At 55.8% G+C, this 20,326-nt stretch overlaps 1 protein-coding gene across 1 annotated transcript in view; it reads left to right on the top strand.

Moving 5' to 3' along the window:
* Window positions 1-20,326, top strand: part of AGBL1 (AGBL carboxypeptidase 1) — a 472,681-nt gene that overhangs the window by 77,444 nt on the left and 374,911 nt on the right. Inside the window, exons 13-17 of the mRNA XM_040969772.1 lie at window positions 654-737; window positions 1,283-1,369; window positions 2,569-2,717; window positions 4,379-4,466; window positions 9,617-9,758. Coding sequence (XP_040825706.1) covers window positions 654-737; window positions 1,283-1,369; window positions 2,569-2,717; window positions 4,379-4,466; window positions 9,617-9,758 — 550 coding nt within the window. The remainder of the gene's footprint in view (window positions 1-653; window positions 738-1,282; window positions 1,370-2,568; window positions 2,718-4,378; window positions 4,467-9,616; window positions 9,759-20,326) is intronic.

Genomic DNA, 20,326 nt, shown 5'->3' with positions numbered 1-20,326 from the left:
AGAGTGCAGGAAAGTAAACTTGGCCTTGAGCTTAGCCAAGCAAGAGTGTTTTCTCTGGCAGAGGAGGCCACAGGAGGAAGGAGTCTGTGCTTCCCCCTTGGCGGGGTGGTGGCGGCCCTGCCCTCATGTACACTGTTGCCAGGTTCCTGGGAAGTGTAGCTTTGGGCTGGCCTGGTGCCGTAGGTCCCTGGTGCGCCATCTCCTGTCTGTTCCATTCCACCCCAGGGACAGCCGGAAGCTGCCTTGCCCCTGGCATTCATTTCTGCTCCCTGAACCTGGTGGCCCCAGGCTTCTGCAGCAGACGAAGGCCCACGAAGGTGGGGTATGCTGCCACCTGCAGCCCTCAGGTCGCCCTCAAATCCGTCTCTTAGTCCTGCTGGGATGGGAGCACCCCTGGCCTGGGTGCCCTGACAGCACTCTGGAGCCGTGGAGGCCCTAGCGGATGCACGGTGCCCCTGCCTGCCTCCCTGCCGCTGCTCCTGGGAAGGAGGGCAGGGCTGGGGCACGCCTAGAACCCAAGGCCGGACGCAGTCACACTTGCTTCTCTTTTTGTGTTTCTCTGGTGATTTCCAAGGCCCTTCCTGGGTGACCTACCGTGAGAAGGATTGGGAGTGAGGGCTGGCCCTTTAACTGTCTCAGGGATTCCTTTCCAGGGTCAAGATCCTCGAGGACATCCGGAGGCTTATCCAGCCAGCTGATGTCATCTGCAAAGTGGTCTTCAGCTTGGACGAGCCTGGGTAGGTGGTCTGCAGCTGTGGGGTGGGGTTCCTGGGGAACTGCGATGGACTGCAGCTGAGAACCTGGACTGTTCCCACTGGTAAAGCCCTCCTGCTCCTGAAAGCAGCACGGTGAACACTCAAGGTCAAGGGTGATAGGGGCGGCAGAGAGGAAGGCCGGTACCAGGGTGTTGGCTGCTAGAGCTGTGGCCTTGAGAGCTGCTTTGTACCCCGGCTGCTGCGCTTCCGACCCAGCTCACTGCTTGTGGCCTGGGAAAGCAGCAGGAGACGGCCCGAGTGCTTGGACCCTGCACCCATGTAGGAGGCCTGGAGGAGGCTCCTGGCTCCTGACTTTGACCTGGCTCAAATCCAGCCCTTGGGGTTCATCGGGGAGTGAATAAGAGGGTGGAAGCTGTTGCTCTCTTTGTCTCTAGAACTCTGCCTTTCAAATAAATAAATCTTTTGGAAAAGAAGATGCATAAGAGAAGGCTTGTCTTTAATAAATGTCATGCTATGTCCAAGAATAGCAAGCACGCTGCGCTCACGGCTTCTCCATTTCATCCCAGGCTTTCGCAAGACACTGTTTCCAGCTGCTTGAGGTTCTTTTCCAAGTTTGAGTCAGGCAACCTGCGCAAGGCCATCCAAGTGCGGGAGTAAGTGTGGGGGGCTGCGGGGTGGAGGGGTGGCTGCTGCAGCTTAAGTAAGTGTGGGGGGCTGTGGAGAGGAGACAGGTGGCTCCTGTAAGGTGTCTCTCTTAAGAGAGAAGCTGGTGATCCTCTGGTCAGTGACCTCACAGTGGGGGCTGGGGATTGGCCACAGTGGGAGAACTGTGAAGCTGTCCATTGGATGTTGGGTAGTGGACACTGCCTGTGCCCCTCGGGGCCCTCACCAGCCGCGGTCACAGCTCGTGCATTGCTGTGAATACGGTGCGAGGCAGACAGTCCGTGCTGGGGTGTGGGAGCCTGTGCCTTGACGGGCACCCCAGCTTGTTTTGTTGGCCTGGGGATGTATGTGCTCCTCGACTCCTGCACCCTCTGTCTGAGTACGTGTTCAGAGGCAGACATGGTCAGGGTGGTGAACACTGTTCCAGAGACAGCGTGATGCCAATGAGCTTGAGGGGCAGAGAAGGACTTCATGGTCAAGGGGAGGCGAGGGCTGCATGATCTCAAGGAATGGGGGAAACAGGGAGGCTGCCTCCTTCCAGGGGCACAGGCTCTGCTGCTCACCGAGGGAACATTCTTTCTGCCGGTGCAGGGCAATCCTGTTTCCTTGAGACCGAGGCAGAAGGGTGCATGTCTGGCTCCTGCCGGTACCTGGGGGCAGCGGCAGCCTGGACAGGGGTGGTGGTCACAGAGGACCACGGCATTAGGCCATGTGGGCACCTTCCCTGCTTTCCAACCAGAGATGTGCCAGTTCCCCCACTGTACTGCTGACCCTTCACACACCCTGTGGGGCAGTAGCAGAAGCCACTGGTAGAGTTCTGAGGAAAGGCAGGCCTCTTGTCCTACAGGGGCGCCTGGCTCAGGCAGTGGGAGCGCTCACTCAGGGGTGTGGACTCTTCATGCCTGACCGTTCCGAGGGAGGTAAAGGGGATTTTTACCACGCCAGGGCTCAGGGAAGCCTGCCCCCATCACGGAGACAGACTAAGCTGCATGGGCAACGGAGGCAGACAGGCGTGTAACTGACCCTACTGATGCCCTCTTGAATCTCGATGCCTGTGCCCGGGATGGTGAGATGAGAGTGGCGATAGTAACACCTCAGACGACCTAGACCCTGGGCCCCATGCCTGAAAACTTGCTGGAAGCTTCCCTAGGACCTTGTGGAGACCCTCCCATCTCACCTCTGCCGGCAGGTTCGAGTATGACTTGCTGATCAACGCTGACATTGGCAGCTCCCAGCACCAGCAGTGGTTCTACTTTGGGGTGAGCGGGATGAGGGCTGCCGTCCCTTACCGCTTTAACATCATCAACTGCGAGAAGCCCAACAGCCAGTTCAATTACGGTAGGAGTTCCAGGGGCAGTGGGGGCTTCCCAGAGATAGGAGAATGAGGCCTTTGGATTTGCCTGATATGCACCAGCAGCCCCATAAGGGCTGGCTTGTTTTGGGTGCCTGGGTGTGGTAGGTGGTGATTGGCAGATAGCAGGTAGCTGGGGATCCTCCCTCCACCCCATGCACGGGGCAACCCCCCTGCCTACACCTGAGGCTGCTGGAAGGGCCCTTCATTCCTTAGCTCTGTCTCCCTGGTCTTCCGGAGCAAGTGTTTGCACCTGCTGTGGCAGCATGGGATGGCAGAATCCCCTGTGGTACACCCATGACCGACACCCCAGAGAGCTCCAGATGCAGTTAAGATTCTCCTTTGGAGGATACATGCATGAGGCCATGGCTAGCATGTGACCCTGTTTGTCTCCAGTGCCTCTGAGGCTGGAGGGTCTGGCCTGCTGCCTCATTGGGTGGCATCTGGGCTGGTGCGCAGGGTGCTGCCTTATCGGGTGACGTTTGGGCCCACATACAGGGTGCTGCCTCATGGGGTGGTGTGCGGGTTGGTGCACAGGGTGCTGCCCATTGGGTAGTGTCTAGTCTGTGTGCAGGGTGCTGACTCACTGGGCAGTGTCTGGGCTGTGTGCAGAGCACTGCCTCTGTTGCCCACTGACCACACAGTCTCCTGGTGGTGCAGAACAGGGAACTGGAGACTTGACCTTTGCACTTCATGTGTGTGGCTGCTGTGGCCGTCACCATAGGCTGGAGGGGTCCCAGAGTCCCAGTTTGGTTCTCAGGGCAGTGTCCCCTGGGTGGGTCTGGGTGGACACCTTTCCTCAGCCAGTGCTGCATGCCTGGGCCACTCCACTTCATCGTTAAAGCTGTCACATGGCTTCTATTCTCCCAACAAGCTTCCCTTTTCTAAGGCCATTCGTGATCTCATGCCGGGCCCTTCAGTAATCTCCTAGTCTCAGGATATTGCACTCACCAATAGGAAAGAGGAAACAGTGTGGAGCTCTGGCCAGAGCAGGCTGCTTAGACTGCCTGGGAGGGGCTCCCTCTGCTGAACGCTGCACAGAGACCCCAGTGAGTGCAAGCAGTGAGCCAGTAAGAGCACCCTCTCTCACAGAGGCAGGCAGCAGTGAGGGGTTGGGGGACTGAGGTAGAGTAAGGCTGCTGAGGTGAGGGAGAGTGTAGGCTAGACCTAAAGGTCCTGTGAGATGACAGTGTGGGCGGGCAGGCTTTGGGCTGAGGCTAGACCCTGGGGCTGCACTGCCTCGCAGGGGCAGGGGAGAGTGTGGGAGGAATGGGGAGAGTGCGGGTGATCCATGGGTCTGGTGTTCCGTGGTGGGGGTGGGTTGGGTGGGACTGTGTTATCAGGGCTGAGGCTAGACCCCTTAGGCTGCGGTGCCTCGCAGGGATGGGGGGAGCGTGGGAGGGGTGGGGAGAGTGCAGGGTGGGCTACAGGCCCTGTGTCCTGTGGTGGGGGCGGGTGGGGAGAGAGAGAAGGCCTGCTTGCTGCCTTGCTGGTAAACCTAAGGCCTTCATCCTGTCTCCATCACCCACCCTTGCTGCAAGGCCTCTGGGGCCACCCCCAGTTCACCTTCCCGGCCCGAGGCATGGCCTGCCATGTGCTCTGTCCCTCTCTCTTCCTCTGGCCTGAGCCCTGCTTTTGTCCTGTGCAGGCATGCAGCCGACCCTGTATTCAGTGAAGGAGGCCCTCCTTGGCAGACCTGGCTGGGTGCGGGCTGGCTCTGAGATCTGTTACTACAGGTAAGGGGGAAGGCTGCATGCCCTCATGCTGGGGCACAGCAGGTTAGGTGGCACCCACAGCTTCCAGTCTCCTGGAAGACAGTGTGTCGAAGGTGTTGAGACCTTGTTGCTGGCCATCAGGAGGTGTTTAGGCATGGCCTGGAGTTGGCTCACCAAGCCTTACTCCTCACCTGTTCACAAGTCTGGAATGTGCTGGCCCAGGCTGGCCCAAAGCCCCGAAGCATGCGTGGCACACGACTCTGCAAGGCGAGCTGGTGGCAGCAGAGGGGAGACGGGTTTCAGAAGTCATTCTCAGTACTGGCTCACAGTCCATAGTTCATCCTGCGAAGTCAGAATGGAATTTAAAATGTCGCTATGTTCAATGAAAGAAATGCATTTGAGGCCCCTGAGTTGCTTCTCTGTATGTTTTCCTTGGATAGAATATTAAACTCAAGTTCATAAGAACAGGCGTGTAGGAGACGTGTTTCATTATTAGCTCATGACTGATTTCTTCTGAAAATTGGTACGTTGGTTCTCAGGTTCGTGGGTAAAGTAGGTCTTATCTTGAGGCTCGCACAGTCTGTTCTCACATGCTCCAGAGCTCGAGGTTCTCTCATACCAGAAACAACCCTGTGTGGGGCAGGCGTTGTAGCCCAGCACGTCAAGCCGCCCCTGTGACTCTGGGACCCCGTGTGGGTGCTGATTCAAGTCCGGGGTGCTGCAGCCGTACAGGAAAGTGAACCAGCCGACAGAAGATGTGTCTCTCCCTTTCTGTCTAATTCTGCCTTTCACATAAACAAATAAACCTTGATTTACAAGTAAAAGAAGAAGAAGAAAAATAGAGGAAGAAAGAAAGAAAAAAGGAAAGAAAGAAGAAAGAAGGAAGAAGAAAAGAAAAGAAAGGAAGGAAGGAAGAAAGGAAGGAAGAAAGACAGAGAGAGGGCGTACGTGTGTCCCATGCTTCTGGGCTGTGGGGATGGTGAAGAGATCAGAAGACGAGGATTCTGCTGCCATGTCCGACATGAGGCAGAACCAGCGTGGAAGACGTCATGGAGTGGGAGTGGGCCTCTCTCCCTGACACGTGACCCTGTGATTCTCCATGTGATTTCTAGATATTCTTCAGAAAACCAGCAGGACATGTTCCCTCTGCTGCCTCCCCTCTGAGCCCGTGCTGGCTGATGACAAGCAGCTGGGTGCTGGAGGCCGTGCCCGCAGGACATAAACAGGAGAGCCCCACTTGGTATCAGGAGCTGGGAAGACCTGCTGAGATCTGGTTCGGCTCTGGTTGGGGAAAGGACCGGACACGCAGAGGGAGGGGCTGTGTCTCCGCCTCCCCTGGGGAGTGCAGGGGGCCAAGCAGCAGGCCTAGGGGACGCCCTGTTAGCCAAAAGCAGAGAAGGCCTCCAATGCAAAGGCACAGCCCTGCTTTCGGATTCATTAGCCACACAATTGCTGTGTGATTAAAGAGCAGGGGTGGGTGGGGATGGGAAGGATGTCTGGATAATGTCATCACTTCTCCCACCCAGCCGAGGACGGCACAGATGAATGGATAAGCTCGCTGCATTGTGACGGGGCTTGTTCCACAATTAGTCACCACACTGTGTTAACACGTTTCCAATAATGTAATCCAGGATGGATGTGTGTGAGTCCTCTCACCCACCAGTCAGAACACCTCCCCTTTGCCGTGCGGCTTGCCTCCACCTCTGCGCCTTCGTCTGGCTCTCTGTCTGGGCTGGTCTGGGAGAACCTGGTACCCTTAGCTCTGCATCCCCAGTGTGCTAACGGAGACCCACCGGTTTTCTGGCCAGGTGGAGTGTCTCCTGGTTGGAGAGCTGTGAGCTGCAGGGACTTCGAAAAGCTCCTTGAAAATGGAGCCAAGAAGTGTTTACTGGGGGCTTACCCCTGCTCCGCCAGGGGAGCTCCCGTGGTGTGAGGTGGAGTGCAAGCGTGGATGCGACTGCTGTGCCGTCATCGAGTTTGTTTCATAATCATTCACACAGGCCAACAGTGATGTCCTGAGGGAGGACAAGCTGGTCCCCACACTACACATTAGATGCTAATAATCATAAGAGCACATTCTCTTCCTTTCTTCTTGTGCTCCACTCGTCTTCTGGCCCTGCCCCGAAGTCCCCCCCCACCATCTTTGCCACCCCTGCTGTCCCCAGTGATGTCCAGTAGCCAGGAGGTCACGGGGCCCTCTGGGGAGAAGAGCCTGAAGGGTGCGGATTTCCATGCAGCTTTCAGCTCTGCTTTGTTTCCTTCCCGTGATGTGCACCCCTCATGTCTTTCTCGTTCTGTCTGCACATGTGGCTCTGCCATCATCAGACATGGAAGGGCACAGGGAGAGTGGCCTGGTCACAGCCTGTCTTGGCCTGGGGACACAGTCCATGTGTGGCTCAGTCTTTATCCAGTGCTGATGGGTGCAGGGAGAGAGGCTGAGGGACACAGCCTGCCTGTCTCAGCTGACGCTCATCTGCATGGTGAGTGGGGCTGCGGCAGCTCACTCATGAAGATGAATGTGGTAGGAGCGCTCTGGTCACACTTGTGCCCCGGGTGTCAGGAGAGAGCGCGGTGACACTGCCAGCTCTGCGACCCCTGAGATCCCATCAGAGGCCGAGCCGAGTGTTGTCGTGGTCACCAGATGCCCCTTATTCACTCTGGCGTTTGCTTGTCTCCTGCACTCTTGGATGCAAACTGGGCCTATAACTCTGCGTAGATGTTTCCTGCTCCCCTCACTGGGGGCTCTGAGTACAAAAGTGTGGCTTCTTGCAGAGGTGAAGGGCTAGGGAGCGGGAAGCAGAGGGGGCTGCGTCTCTGCCAGGTGGCAGCAGATCTGAGGCTTCCCCGGTGGAGCTTTGCTTCTTCCGCTGGGAGAGCCAGCTGGGAAGGAGTGTTCTTGGACCCATGTTCCACCCTTCCATCCCAGGGTGTGATGCTGAGCATCTCTGAGAAGTGGGGCCGGGGTCAGCCTGCCCCAGCTGTCCTGCGGGTCGGTGGCAGGAGAGTAGTACTTGGGGAGCTTTCTCGGGGCCTGTCGTGTGATGGGTTGGATGGTGTTAGCCATCGCCATGAGAGGCCGAGCAAGGACTGCATGCCTGTGGCGGTAGGAGGCAAAGCCCACTACGCTCTCTTCCCACTGTCACCTTTCTCCTCACGGTCCTCCTGGGTGAGGACCCTGGGTACTAGGCAGCCCTGGCTTATGAAGCGCAAACTGTCAGACTGTCACTTGAGCTGGCTAAAAGACCTCTTGTGCCTCTAGTCATTTGCAAGAGGCTCCTGATAACAAGACTAAAGACCGCGGTTATGGGATTAGTCCCGCGCGTGGGGGTGAGTCCTGTTTCCTGTGCTCGTGTGGACTTTGTCAAGACGGTGACCATCTGCATGCCTCGGTGTTTCCATCTTTAGAGTGTGTGTGATGAAGGAGGCTGTTAGGATGAGGGATAAGATGGTCACGTCCTCTTAGGATTGCTCCCGGGGTCAGGGCCAGTTCTTGCGCAAACTTTAAACGAGCAGCTGCTATGCTGGGCTCTGTGCCAGGCGTGAGCACACGCAGCTGCACAGGCTGGGTCCTGCTGCCGAGTGTTGGTGGCGAGGGAGGCGTGGTGCGGTCAGGCCTGGGCCCGTAGGGGAGCTTCCGGGGGACAGGGCTGAGGGACTTTGACTAAGTGAGGAAGGGACGTGGGCGGCGTGGAGATCTCAGGAGGCCTGTGACTGCTGTGCAGCCCTCTCCGGGTATGTTTCTCGCAGTTGGCAGGGCAGCAGCTGCCCTCGGGTGAGACTGGCTCAGGGATGGAGAGTCGCCCAAGAGGGAGCTTCAGCTGAGCCATGCCCAGGCATAGCAAAGTCGAGGCCTTGCAAATCAGGCACCCATTTAGCTGGGGGGCAGAGCCCCCTCCTACACGTGCCAGCTGACTCCACTGAGAGTCCTGAAGTTCTCCAAGGAAGGGATGGACCTGAGTCTCCTGCTGTTGAAGCTGCCTCTGGCTGAGGTGGCATCCAGCAAGGGTCCTGGGCAGTCGGGATGGCTACCACACTCCGGCAACGGAGGACTGCCCAGCAGTGAGGGCTGCCCGGGCAGCTGAGAGAACAGACTTCCAGCAGTCTCAGTGACCCGGGAATGCCTTGCTTTGTCGTGATGCCCCGGCCCTTGGAGACTTGAGTGAGTGGCAAGAGCTGGCGCGTCTCAGTAGCTTCCCTTTCTGGGGCACTGCTGTGCCCTCAGGCAGGGCTGGTCTGGGGAGTATGGAAATGTCTCTTCATCCCCGCGTCCCTGTGTCTCGTGGCTGCTGTGCTGCCTGCCCTGGGTGAGGAGTGGGACCTAGCTGGGGCAGAGCTCCCGTGACTCTCAGGGTGTTATGGTTCCCCAGGTAAGGCACAAACTTTGTGCTCTGTGTCTGCAGGGGAAGAACGTGGGTCATGAAGACCCCCACCTGCCAATGTGAATGTGCCTGCAGGTGTGTGCCCACTCATGTGTGTGTCTCCAGGGGAAGCACTCCCCTGGTCTTGTGGGGAGAGGGCAAGGCATCGCCACCCCTTTAGGGTCCTCTCCTGTGAGACACTCATGTTGCAGGGCAGTAACGGGCATCGTGTGTGCCACGGGGGCTACGGGGCAAAGCTTGAGACATGGCTCAGGCCGCGGCCCAGGGCCATCTGCTTCTCTGACTCTGGTGCTGAGCAGATTCTAGAAACACTTCTGTTGACAAAGCACAAGGCACGAGGTAGTGGAATTTCTGTTAGCGTCTTTCCTCTGTGTTCATGTTTGCCTAGAGGAGAATGTCGCGGAGGTGGTGCGAGGCAGGGAAGAGCACCCCATGACCCGAATGCTTTGCAAGAACACACAAGAACAAAGATCTGCCGTCTCCTCCTTCCTATGCCCTTCTCCCCATGGATCTCCAAAGCGTGGGGGCTGGGCAGCCAGGATGGGCATCTGGAGGGGTTTGGGCTGGGCAGCCAGGATGGGCATCTGGAGGGGTTTGGGCTGGGCAGCCAGGATGGGCATCTGGAGGGGTTTGGGTGTGCTCTGCTTGGCAGTGCCACTCTGACAGCTCAAGCAAAGCCCACGGAGCTGTCGAGAGATGGGTGGGTGGGCAGGCTGTGTCCCACAAGGGCACAGCATGTGGATTTAGGTGGCTTTGGCTGCTGCCACCCCTCATTCTCCGCTCTTCTCCTAGGAACCACTACGCCCAGGCCGTGGCTGCTGGCGGAGCACCCGGGAGGTGTCACTACACCCTCACCTTCTGCACTGCCTTCCCGCACAGTGAGGACGTCTGCTACCTGGCCCACCACTACCCCTACAGCTACTCAGCCCTCATGGTAATGCGCTGCTCATGGCCGGTCATCCACAAGACCTCTGCAAAACCGAGCTTGTGGGAGGGACTGCCTTCTGGAGGAGCCAGGAGCCAAGGACCCCATAGCTTATGTGAGGGAGTCTCTGAGGGGGTATGTCAGTCCTCAGGATGGAGCTAAGCTGGGGTAAGACCATGCTCAGGAGCTGAAGGGAAAGTGGGGGGCTTGGGCCTGTCCCCTGTGTGGACAGCTGGGTCAGCCTCCCCAATGCTCCCATGGCCTTGGTCTGGAGGCTGCTGCTGGGGCTGGGCAGGATTGGGGGTGGACACAAGAAGGTGGGGAGTAAGAGTCACTCTGGGGGTGTCACCTCCTCTTTTGAGGGGAGAGCAGGGGAGGCCACTGCAGCCTTGGCACACTCGAGCTCCTCCAGGCTAGGAAAGAGCTCACGAGAAAACTTCGAGTCCACAGATACTGTGCATCTTGTAGATGCCCTTCATTTAGTAGGGGTTGACTGTCGCTTTCCCCTGGCTATGGCGTGGATCTGTGGAGGGCACTGAACCACGGCATCTTCTAGAAGCAGTTTGCTGCTCTGCATTCATGAAGGATGTCGCCATGCATTTACAGTGATGCGTGCATCCTCACACCTGTAGCAGTGCGTGTGTCTGTTCATATGAACATGCTCAGCTCCCTTATACCTGCAGCTGTGTGTGCCTGTGTGCACTCTTGTCCTTGTATCCATAGCAGAGGGTGTGCACCTGGAGCCACATGTGTGTACCTGAGTGTGCTGTCCACACCTGGAGCCACGTGTGTGTACCTGAGTGTGCTGTGCACACCTGGGGGCACGTGTGTGTACCTGAGTGTGCTGTGCACATCTGGAGCCACGTGTGTGTGTGCCTGAGTGTGCTGTCCACACCTGGAGCCACGTGTGTGTGCCTGTGTGTGCTGTCCACACCTGGAGCCACGTGTGTGTACCTGAGTGTGCTGTGCACACCTGGGGGCACGTGTGTGTGCCTGAGTGTGCTGTCCACACCTGGAGCCACGTGTGTGTGCCTGAGTGTGCTGTCCACACCTGGAGCCACGTGTGTGTACCTGAGTGTGCTGTCCACACCTGGAGCCACATGTGTGTACCTGAGTGTGCTGTCCACACCTGGGGGCACGTGTGTGTGCCTGAGTGTGCTGTCCACACCTTGAGCCACGTGTGTGTACCTGAGTGTGCTGTCCACACCTGGAGCCACGTGTGTGTACCTGAGTGTGCTGTCCACACCTGGAGCCACGTGTGTGTGTGCCTGCGTGTGCTGACCACACCTTGAGCAATGGATGTGTGTGGCTGAGTGTGTTGCCCATGACTGGAGCAATGCATGTGTGTGCCTGAGTGTGTTGCCCGTGACTGGAGCAATGCATGTGTGTGCAACACTTCTGTTCAGCTGTCACGATGCATGTTGCTAAGTGGCATTTATCCTGAGGTCTTAATGAGGTTGTTGTAATTGACGTGTTTCCCCCACAGTGATGTGGGGACATTGAGGAAGATATCCCTGTCTGTGTCACTGGAATAAGGAGACAGCTGTGCTTTCCCAGGGGCAGGGATGCACAGCTGCGTCCCCCGGGTGTCCTGTTTGGAGTGCTCAGATGTTAATGCAGGAAGTGTGTCTTGGCACACAGAACAGGGTCAGGATCCCTGGCTGAGCTGCCTGCTGCCCTGTGAGAGGCTGTTTGAGGGGGCAATGGTGCCCTAGTGAGGACCAGGATCCAGGCTCAGGCCCCTGACTCACTCACTGGCCTGTCCTCTTGCTCTGGGGTCCCTGGCTGAGCCACGTGTTCCCCCTATAAGAGGAAGGGTACTTCAATGAGGACCACAGATCCAGGCTCAGGCCCCTGACTCGCTTGCCGGCATGTCCTTTGCCCTGGGTCCCTGGTAGCATGTCTGGGAAGCAGGAGAGCTCAAAGGGTGAGATGATGGTGAGTCCCCTGGCCTTAGAGGAGGTCTTGCTTGCCCCGTGCTTTGGTCCTGGGTCTTGTGATGACGTGGATGTCTCAGATGGCCAATGTCTTCCCCCTTCCCCCAATAAGCTCCTGATTTGCTCAATGCTGTGTGCCAGAGGGCTCCCCTTGGACCCACGTGTGTGTACCCTGTGAGGTCCACCTCCCACTGCATCCCTTTGGATGGCAGGCGGGCGTCTCCGAGCTCATGTGAAGCCTGCATCCTTCCACCCATCCCCGATTGCCTCTGGTGCTGCCTGTGTCTGGGCCCACTCACTGGTCCACAGTTGGCCAGGGACAGAGAGGAGCCCATGGGCCATGGGGGCATTCATCCCATCTTGGAGGGGGCTGTGGAGGCCCTGGTAGCTGAGCCAGCCTGTGGGCCGGGCGTGCTTCCCAGGAGCCATGCGTGTGGTCAGTGAATGACAGAAGGTTTGCCTTTGACTTTCTCCTGCCTGAATGAGGCATTTGTCACTTTGAAGTGATAACACGGGTAATCTCGGGTTTAGCTTTTTCCTATTCCAGTCTCATTCTCTGCGGGCTGGAAGCCACGGACCTGGAGAGAAATCCTTTTCCCAGCGGTGCTGTGAGCGGGACTGTGAAGCTGGGCACGTTTTTCCTTCCACAGATCCGAGCAATGCCCCTTGGCACTTCTCTGGTGCCATGAGCTACACAAGCACTTGCATGTCTGGTGCCGTTGAGTCACACCAGCGCTTGCACATCCCTGGTCCCTGGTGCCGTTGAGTCACACCAGCACTTGCATGTCCCTGGTCCCTGGTGCCGTTGAGTCACACCAGCGCTTGCACATCCCTGGTCCCTGGTGCCGTTGAGTCACACCAGCACTTGCATGTCCCTGGTCCCTGGTGCCGTTGAGTCACACCAGCGCTTGCGGGCATCCTGACAGCAGAGGCCATGTGTGTGCTGGCTGCTTTTCAGTGTGACTACAGTTTTGGAACTTTAAAAATTGTCCTATTCTCCCATAATGGGACAATTAGTGCTTGCTTCTTTCATACTGATATATTCCAGATGCTTGCCAGCAGCTTGGTTCTGTAATTGGCCAAATTATGGAATTAAAATAAAGCTAACAGAAAGAAACCCAACGTTGTGATAATTGTGAAGTGAACCAAGTCCTAGCCTCATCAGCTGCACTGAGATCCCGCAGTGCTGATGCCAGCCACATGTTGCTGACTGTGCCCGTTGGAGCGGCAGGTAGGGGGTCCCTGGGCTGCGAGCAGCCCCAGGAGAGTGGCTCATGGAGGCTCATGGAGGGTTTAGCAGCTGAAGCCAGGGTGACTCGCTGGGAGCTCACAGCTGTGTGAGTGGTCAGGAGGCAGGAAGAGTGTCCAGAGGTGGAAGGCACATGGGAGAGGGGCTGAAGCTCTTGGGGGCTCGGCAGCATTGTCCCAGAGACGACGCCTACTGTAGGAGATGCACAGCACGCTGTCTTCAGGGAGTAGAGGAAATGTGGTGAGGAAAAGAGAATCACTTCGAATGACTTAGGATGCTATGGGAACAAAACCTTTTTTGTTTTTAAATATCTATTTATTTTTATTGGAAGGCAGATCAGATTTATAGACAGAAAGAGAGGTAGAAAGATCCCCCATCTGCTGGTTCATTCTCCAAATGCCACAATGGCCAGAGCTGAGATGAGTCGCTAGCTGCCAGGAGACTCTTCCAGGTGCCCCACATGGGTGCAGGGTCCTAAGGCTTTGGGCCACCCTCTACTGCTGTCCCAGGCCACACAGGGAGCTGAGTGAGAAATAGAGTAGCTGGGACACGAACCGGCGCCCACGTGGGACCCTGGCACTTGCAAGTGAGGATTTAGCCATTGAGCCATTGCACCGGGCTCAGGCACAATGTCTTTTAAAAAATTATTTATTTGAAAAACAGAGTGAGTGAGAGAGAGAGAGTGAGTGTGTGTGTGTGTGTGTGTGTGTGTGTGTGTGTGAGAGAGAGAGAGAGAGAGAGAGAGAGAGATCTTCTCTTGGTTCAATCCCTGATGGCCTCCACGGCCAGGACTAGAGCCAGGAACTAGCAGCTTCTTCCAGCTCTCCCACATGGATGTAGAGGCCCAAATACTTGGGCCATTCTCTACTGCTTTCCCAGGTAGTTTAGTGGGGAGTTTGACCTGAAGTGGAGCACTCTGCACGTAAGCTGGAACCCACGTAAGATGCTCCAGTCTGAGGTTGCAGCTTATCCTGCTGTGTTACAGCATTGGCACTGGTGTGTACGTAATGTATGAAGGGCTCAGAATAAATGAAGAGTGTCAAGTGTCCGGTGGGAAATGGTGACTTACACGTGGGAGATCAAGGGTGCACTGAGCACACTGCAATCAGCACTGTCAGGTAGGCGATAGGCAGAGAGCGCTTTGGGCCAGAATGAAAACTGGGAACCCATGAGGCAGTGAGGGTGACAGCATGCTGGAGGCCAGCTGTGTGACCACAAGGACAGTGCAGTAACAAGATGTGAATCAGCCTGGCCTGTGTGGCTTGCTCTCATCCAGAAGCCACTCCCTGATGGAAGCGATTCCTGGGCAGGTCTTTGTGAAGCTTGAATGCGTGACGCATGGGCTGGAAAGCCAGCTGGGTGATGGACAGCTGGGATGGGCTCACAAGGGGCCGGCAGCATCAGGTAGGCCACAATGATACGTGCTTAGTACATTTCCTCTTTGTTGGATGATGTGGGATCAGTTCCTCTATTGAGCTGATCGGAAGCCATTCTGTAATTTAGAGTAAAAGCTAACTCACAGAAGGAATCTGCCAGAAAGACCCCTTGGAAGTATCACGGCTACTCACGGCTTTCACAGTGTGGCTGATAAACATACCTTCTTTATTCTTCCAAAATTCTCAGTGACGCAAGTGCCTTTAGTTTTAATGGAGACAGGATCTTAATTCCTCTTTTCTTTGCAGTTGCCAGGATCTGATCATCTCTCTCAGCCTAAAGTAGGTCCTCTGATTTGGGTCGTGCCTGTGGGTGGGGGGAGGTGGGGACTCACGGGAGGCTCGGTGGCCCTTCCTGGCGACAGGTGTTGCTTGTCGTCCTCTTGGGATGACGACCCCTAGACCCCGGCAAGATTGTTTCAGGGATGGCCATGCTGGGCAGCACACACAAAGCAGGCCCTGTCTTGGGTGGAGGGCATGCTCCTGCTGAGGGGCACGGAGCACCAGGGGGGTGTCTGAGTGCAGGATGTTCTTCCGTTATCACTAACAGGGTGAGCTGAGGTCGAGGAAGGTCCAATGCGAGGGTCCAAGGAGTCTCTGGCGAAGGAGGGAGGGAGGAGGACCCCTCAGGGGGCTGGGGGATGGGGTGGGCACGGGGGGATGGCGCCATGGGATGGGCCTGTAGGCCACAGCGTCCAGCACAGTGTCTGTCACAGAGCAGGCTGAGGACTGTCAGGGTCACCTGGGAGTTGCCCCCGTTGTTAGCAGTTTGGTGGGCAGGTACCTGCAGAGGCCTGGCTTCAGTCCCGTCAGCCTCAGTGGCATCCAGTGCCTCGTGCCCATCTTTCTGGGCGTGTGGCAAGCATCCCCTCCTGGAGCTCACTTTCAGGAGAAGAAGTCAAAGCTGTGTTTGTGAAGGAAGTGCAGCAGCAGGGAACAGCTGCTTTCTCCCGCAGGCGTGTTTGCAGGACAGGTGTGCAGTAACGCCGAGGGTGGGGCATGGCGTGTTCAGAGCCCTCACCGGCAGGTCCAGGGGCGAGATGCCACTCGGGGCCATGTGAGGAACCCATGTTCACCTAACTAGGCAGAAGCGAAGGGTGGGAGGCGTGCCGCTGTGACTGGGGGAAGCGCGACCACAGTACACATGACCTTCAGCCTGGCCTGCCTCTGTGCCTGCAGCCAGGGAGTGTGCTAGGGCGCCCTGGGCTGAGACAACGTACACGGCACAGCAAAGGCTCCGTGACCATCTGTCCTCCAAGTTACCGTGCCCGGTGGCTTGACTGACTGACCTGCCACCTGCTCAGCTCCCTGGACCTGACTCATGAGAGCTAGGCCGGAGCTCTTTGCTGGGGACCTGCACCTAGAGATGTCCCATTGAAGAATTTCTGTCACTGTGACTGTGGAGAAGGCCCCCACCATTCCTGGCAGCGCTGTCTGTGTGGACTTTTAGGGGCTTCATAATATGTAAAAAAAGAAAGAAAAACAGATTTAATGAAACAGATGGTACAGAGACAGATTAGAGAGATAGACACAGAGGCACACACAGGGACACACAAACAAACACATGGAGTATGGCAGACACATGTATGGGGACACACACGGAGACACACAGTGACACACAGACACACCGAGGCATCATTAGGACACAAGGGGACACACACATAACATATGCACAGTCACACACGGGACACACACATGGAGACACACAGTGACACACAGTGACACACAGACACACCGAGGCATCATCAGGACACAAGGGGACACACACACATAACATGTGCACAGTCACACACATGGGACACACACAGAGACACACAGTGACACACAGTGACACACAGACACACCGAGGCATCATTAGGACACAAGGGGACACACACACACATAACATGTGCACAGTCACACACATGGGACACACACATGGAGACACACAGTGACACACAGACACACCGAGGCATCATCAGGACACAAGGGGACACACACACATAACATGTGCACAGTCACACACATGGGACACACACATGGAGACACACAGTGACACACAGACACACCGAGGCATCATTAGGACACAAGGGGACACACACACATAACATGTGCACAGTCACACACATGGGACACACACATGGAGACACACAGTGACACACAGACACACCGAGGCATCATCAGGACACAAGGGGACACACACACATAACATGTGCACAGTCACACACATGGGACACACACATGGGACACACACATGGAGACACACAGTGACACACAGACACACCGAGGCATCATCAGGACACAAGGGGACACACACACATAACATGTGCACAGTCACACACATGGGACACACACATGGAGACACACAGTGACACACAGTGACACACAGACACACCGAGGCATCATTAGGACACAAGGGGACACACACATAACATGTGCACAGTCACACACATGGGACACACACATGGAGACACACAGTGACACACAGTGACACACAGACACACCGAGGCATCATTAGGACACAAGGGGACACACACACATAACATGTGCACAGTCACACACATGGGACACACACATGGAGACACACAGTGACACACAGTGACACACAGACACACCGAGGCATCATCAGGACACAAGGGGACACACACACATAACATGTGCACAGTCACACACATGGGACACACACATGGAGACACACAGTGACACACAGTGACACACAGACACACCGAGGCATCATTAGGACACAAGGGGACACACACATAACATGTGCACAGTCACACACGGGACACACACATGGAGACACACACATGGAGACACACACATGGAGACATCCATGCAGCCTCCTAGCTCTCTTCTTGGAGCCGCTGTCCCACCAGCAGGACAATGAGCTGGGGACGTTGCACAGGCCTGAGAATGCTCTCATGTGTTTGAAGTCCCCGGTCTTGAAGCGCTTTTTGCCGTGGATTTTCTGTGTCCTCTGCAGTCCACCCCCAGGCCCCTGGTTCTGTGGCACGCCCATGGCTGGCTGACGTCTGTGAAGGCCAAGCTTGCCGCCTTGCCCCAGGCGTGGGGCCATGCCCGAACACTCTGCCCTGTGCTCCCAGGGGCTGGCTTCATGACTCCCACTCCCTGTGACTTCTTCTTCCTCTGCCATTTTCATGTATATGTTTCAATCCCATGTGATTTGATTCTGAAGACTTATGAGTTTTATATGTTCATTGTGAATTGTGCCCTTTATTGAAATACGATTTTTAAAATCCCATTTAATGCTCTTGATCTTCAGTGTGACTCTGTTGTCTATCGCTGCTGCCATGCCTGCTTTAATTTATGTTTGCTGATTCCTTTAGTTTCAATATTTCTTTTAAAATGTTTGAGCAGAAGCAAACACAGAGGCAGCCTAGGAGCATTTTTCATACGCATCATGCTGTCTTTTTCTTTGAAAGTATCTGCTGCTCCGCACGCTGGGATTTGAGCAAGTCTCAAGTTTTGCTGTGTAACAAGGCTGATTCACTTGTTTGTAACAAGTTTTGCTTTCCTTCTGCCATTTTGCTTCATGCTATTTTTAAGCTTATTCTGATTTTCCTTCTTAGGTAGTGTGGAGCACAATTTCTCTGACTGCATTATCCCTCTTACTGTTTATAATTACCCTCTTGGGTCTTGAAAACAATGGACTTGAACTCACGTTTTCCCTCTGACAGTAACAGTTGACACCCAGCCTGCTGCACCTGGCAGGTGCTTCCCATCCTCATCAGATGGATGAGACCACAGCACAGGGCTGGGGGTGCTCCTTCTTCCCCGAGCTAGAGCTGGGAAGGCCAGTGCACACAGGGCGAGGTGGAGAGTTCACAGCGGGTGAGCATGAGCACGCAGTCCTGCACTCTGCCACTGGCCACCTGCTGTATTGTTTGTGCGATTCCAAGAACTACGTGATCTTGCTAGGTCTTTGCAGGATGAAAGTCATTGTTTGTCCTATTCCTCCCCTGAATGTGTAATTTTAACTTCAGTTTAGAGCCTGTGATCCCAGCAAGGTCTGCTTCGAGCACATTCTCTCTAAATCATTTTATTCAATGCTTGCAGTGTGTGGTGGTCATATTGTTAATGGTCGCTGTGACCAGGCCTTATGCCACTGGATCTCAGTTTGATTTGCAGCAGCTGGAGAACATCTTCAAGTCTTGGAGGGCTCTTAGGGGCCGAACTCTTGCCTGAGTCAAGCTGGTACTGTGTGAGGCCAGAGCAAGTACATGGCTTGATGTAGGCGGACTGGCCTGGGCGGAGGCGGGAACTCTTCTGCATCTAACAAGGAGCGGTGGGGCTGGGCGTAGAGTAGGAGGTGTGATGGAACAGATGACGTCACGGAAGCAGAGGTGGTGTGCTGTGCATTCTGGCTGTGATGTGGACGGTGGTGTCGGTAGCCACAGCAAGCTGGACAGATGGGGAGCAGATTCTGCCCCGAAGCCTCCAGCTCTGTGAGGCCATCTGAGCTGTCACGCCTGCTGGATTTGTGGTTATTTCTTGCAACAGAGCTGGACAAGGGGGGAAGAGTGCAACTGACAACCTTGATGGTGTCCCCCGTGGGGGAGGACAGGGCAGGGCACACACTGAGATGTGGGGGTCTGGTCTCAAGGCAGGCACATTGATGTGGGGGCTGCTCAGGGCTGGGGAAGGATCCTGAGGCTGAGGCTTGTGTCTGGGCTGGGCTGGGCGAGGCTCCTGCAGGGAGAGGTCCACACTCAGGGTGTGAGACAAACACTGGCGGATTCCTCCAGTGGAAGGGCTGCGGGGCTGTGTTATTGGGAGCGAGAGGGTCTTGGAGTAGGATGCTGTGCTGACGATGGCAGCGGGTTGTGTGCAGCAGGTGGCTGTGACCTGGGCATCCCTACGTCTAGAAGAAGAGGCCCTGGAATCACTTGGTGGTCTATACAAGTCTTCCCCTTGTGCAACTCAGATATTTCAGGAGAGGATGCATGGTAACGCTGTGATTGTTTAGAAAATTTTTGTTTCCTGAAGTATTAACTGCTGATAGGACAAATGTTTACAAACTTAGCGACTTTCGATTTTTTTTTTCCAGTCTTGCAGGCCTTTAGGTTACAAGTCTGATCCAGATCTTATTGGCCCAAGAAGGCGGGTGGGGTTGGGGCTGGCGCCTCCTGGAGACTCTGGGGGCCCATTCCCTTCCTGCTTGTCCAGCTCAAGGCCCACTGCCTTCCTTGACCCATGCTGCTGCTCTCCCTCCAAGCCGGTGCAGGCTGGCTGCTTCTCTGTATCCAGGAGTGTCCTTAATCGCTTGTGATGGATTGGTCCAGAGGGGGCAACGCAGGCCAGTCTCTGCCAACCTTGCTCTGAAACTGCCCTTTTCACGGTGCGGGAGTTCTGGATTCCTTTGTGCAGCATGTCTGAACACACCCTTCCCACATGTGGCTGGCTGTGTGCAGTGTGTCTCCGGATATTCCCATGACTGTTTATAAACATCTGTGTAAGAGCTCTGTACATGGGGGCTTATCTAGCAGCCCTGTTATTTCTCAAGATGCGAGATGAATGCCTCTCCCTTGGCCTGGTGAGCCCGTGGCAGTGATGGGATCCTCAGATCTTACCTGGAGCATGGTTGCACCAATGCTCAGCAGGGTGACATGGCCATGACTATAACGAGAGGCTCTCAGCCTCATGGCTGTGTGTCCTGTTGCCTTGCTCAGTGGGGAGAGCTTCTGAGGATGTATGGGTGGTCTGCCAGCAGTCTGTTTGGGCTGTACTCGTGTTTTTGCATTTGTTTGTGGAGAGACGTATTGGATGCAATCACTGCTGGCTGTCCTGTTAGTTTGTCAGTCCTTGGGGCCAGCTGTTGTGTACCTCCCTGCTGGGCTCACCCTTGGGCCACTGTAACCCTCCACCTGCCCCAGCGCTGAGGTGCTGTCTCCCCAGTGACTGCACCCAGGGGAAGGGGGGCTGGGGTCCTACCCTCTGGCTTTCAGTGTTGCTGGCAAA

The sequence above is a fragment of the Ochotona curzoniae genome, unplaced genomic scaffold, assembly GCF_017591425.1.
Source record: "Ochotona curzoniae isolate NIBS_2020 unplaced genomic scaffold, NIBS_Ocur_1.0 scaffold_4701, whole genome shotgun sequence".
Taxonomy (NCBI): Eukaryota; Metazoa; Chordata; class Mammalia; order Lagomorpha; family Ochotonidae; genus Ochotona; species Ochotona curzoniae.
This window is presented reverse-complemented; position numbering and strand designations above follow the sequence as displayed.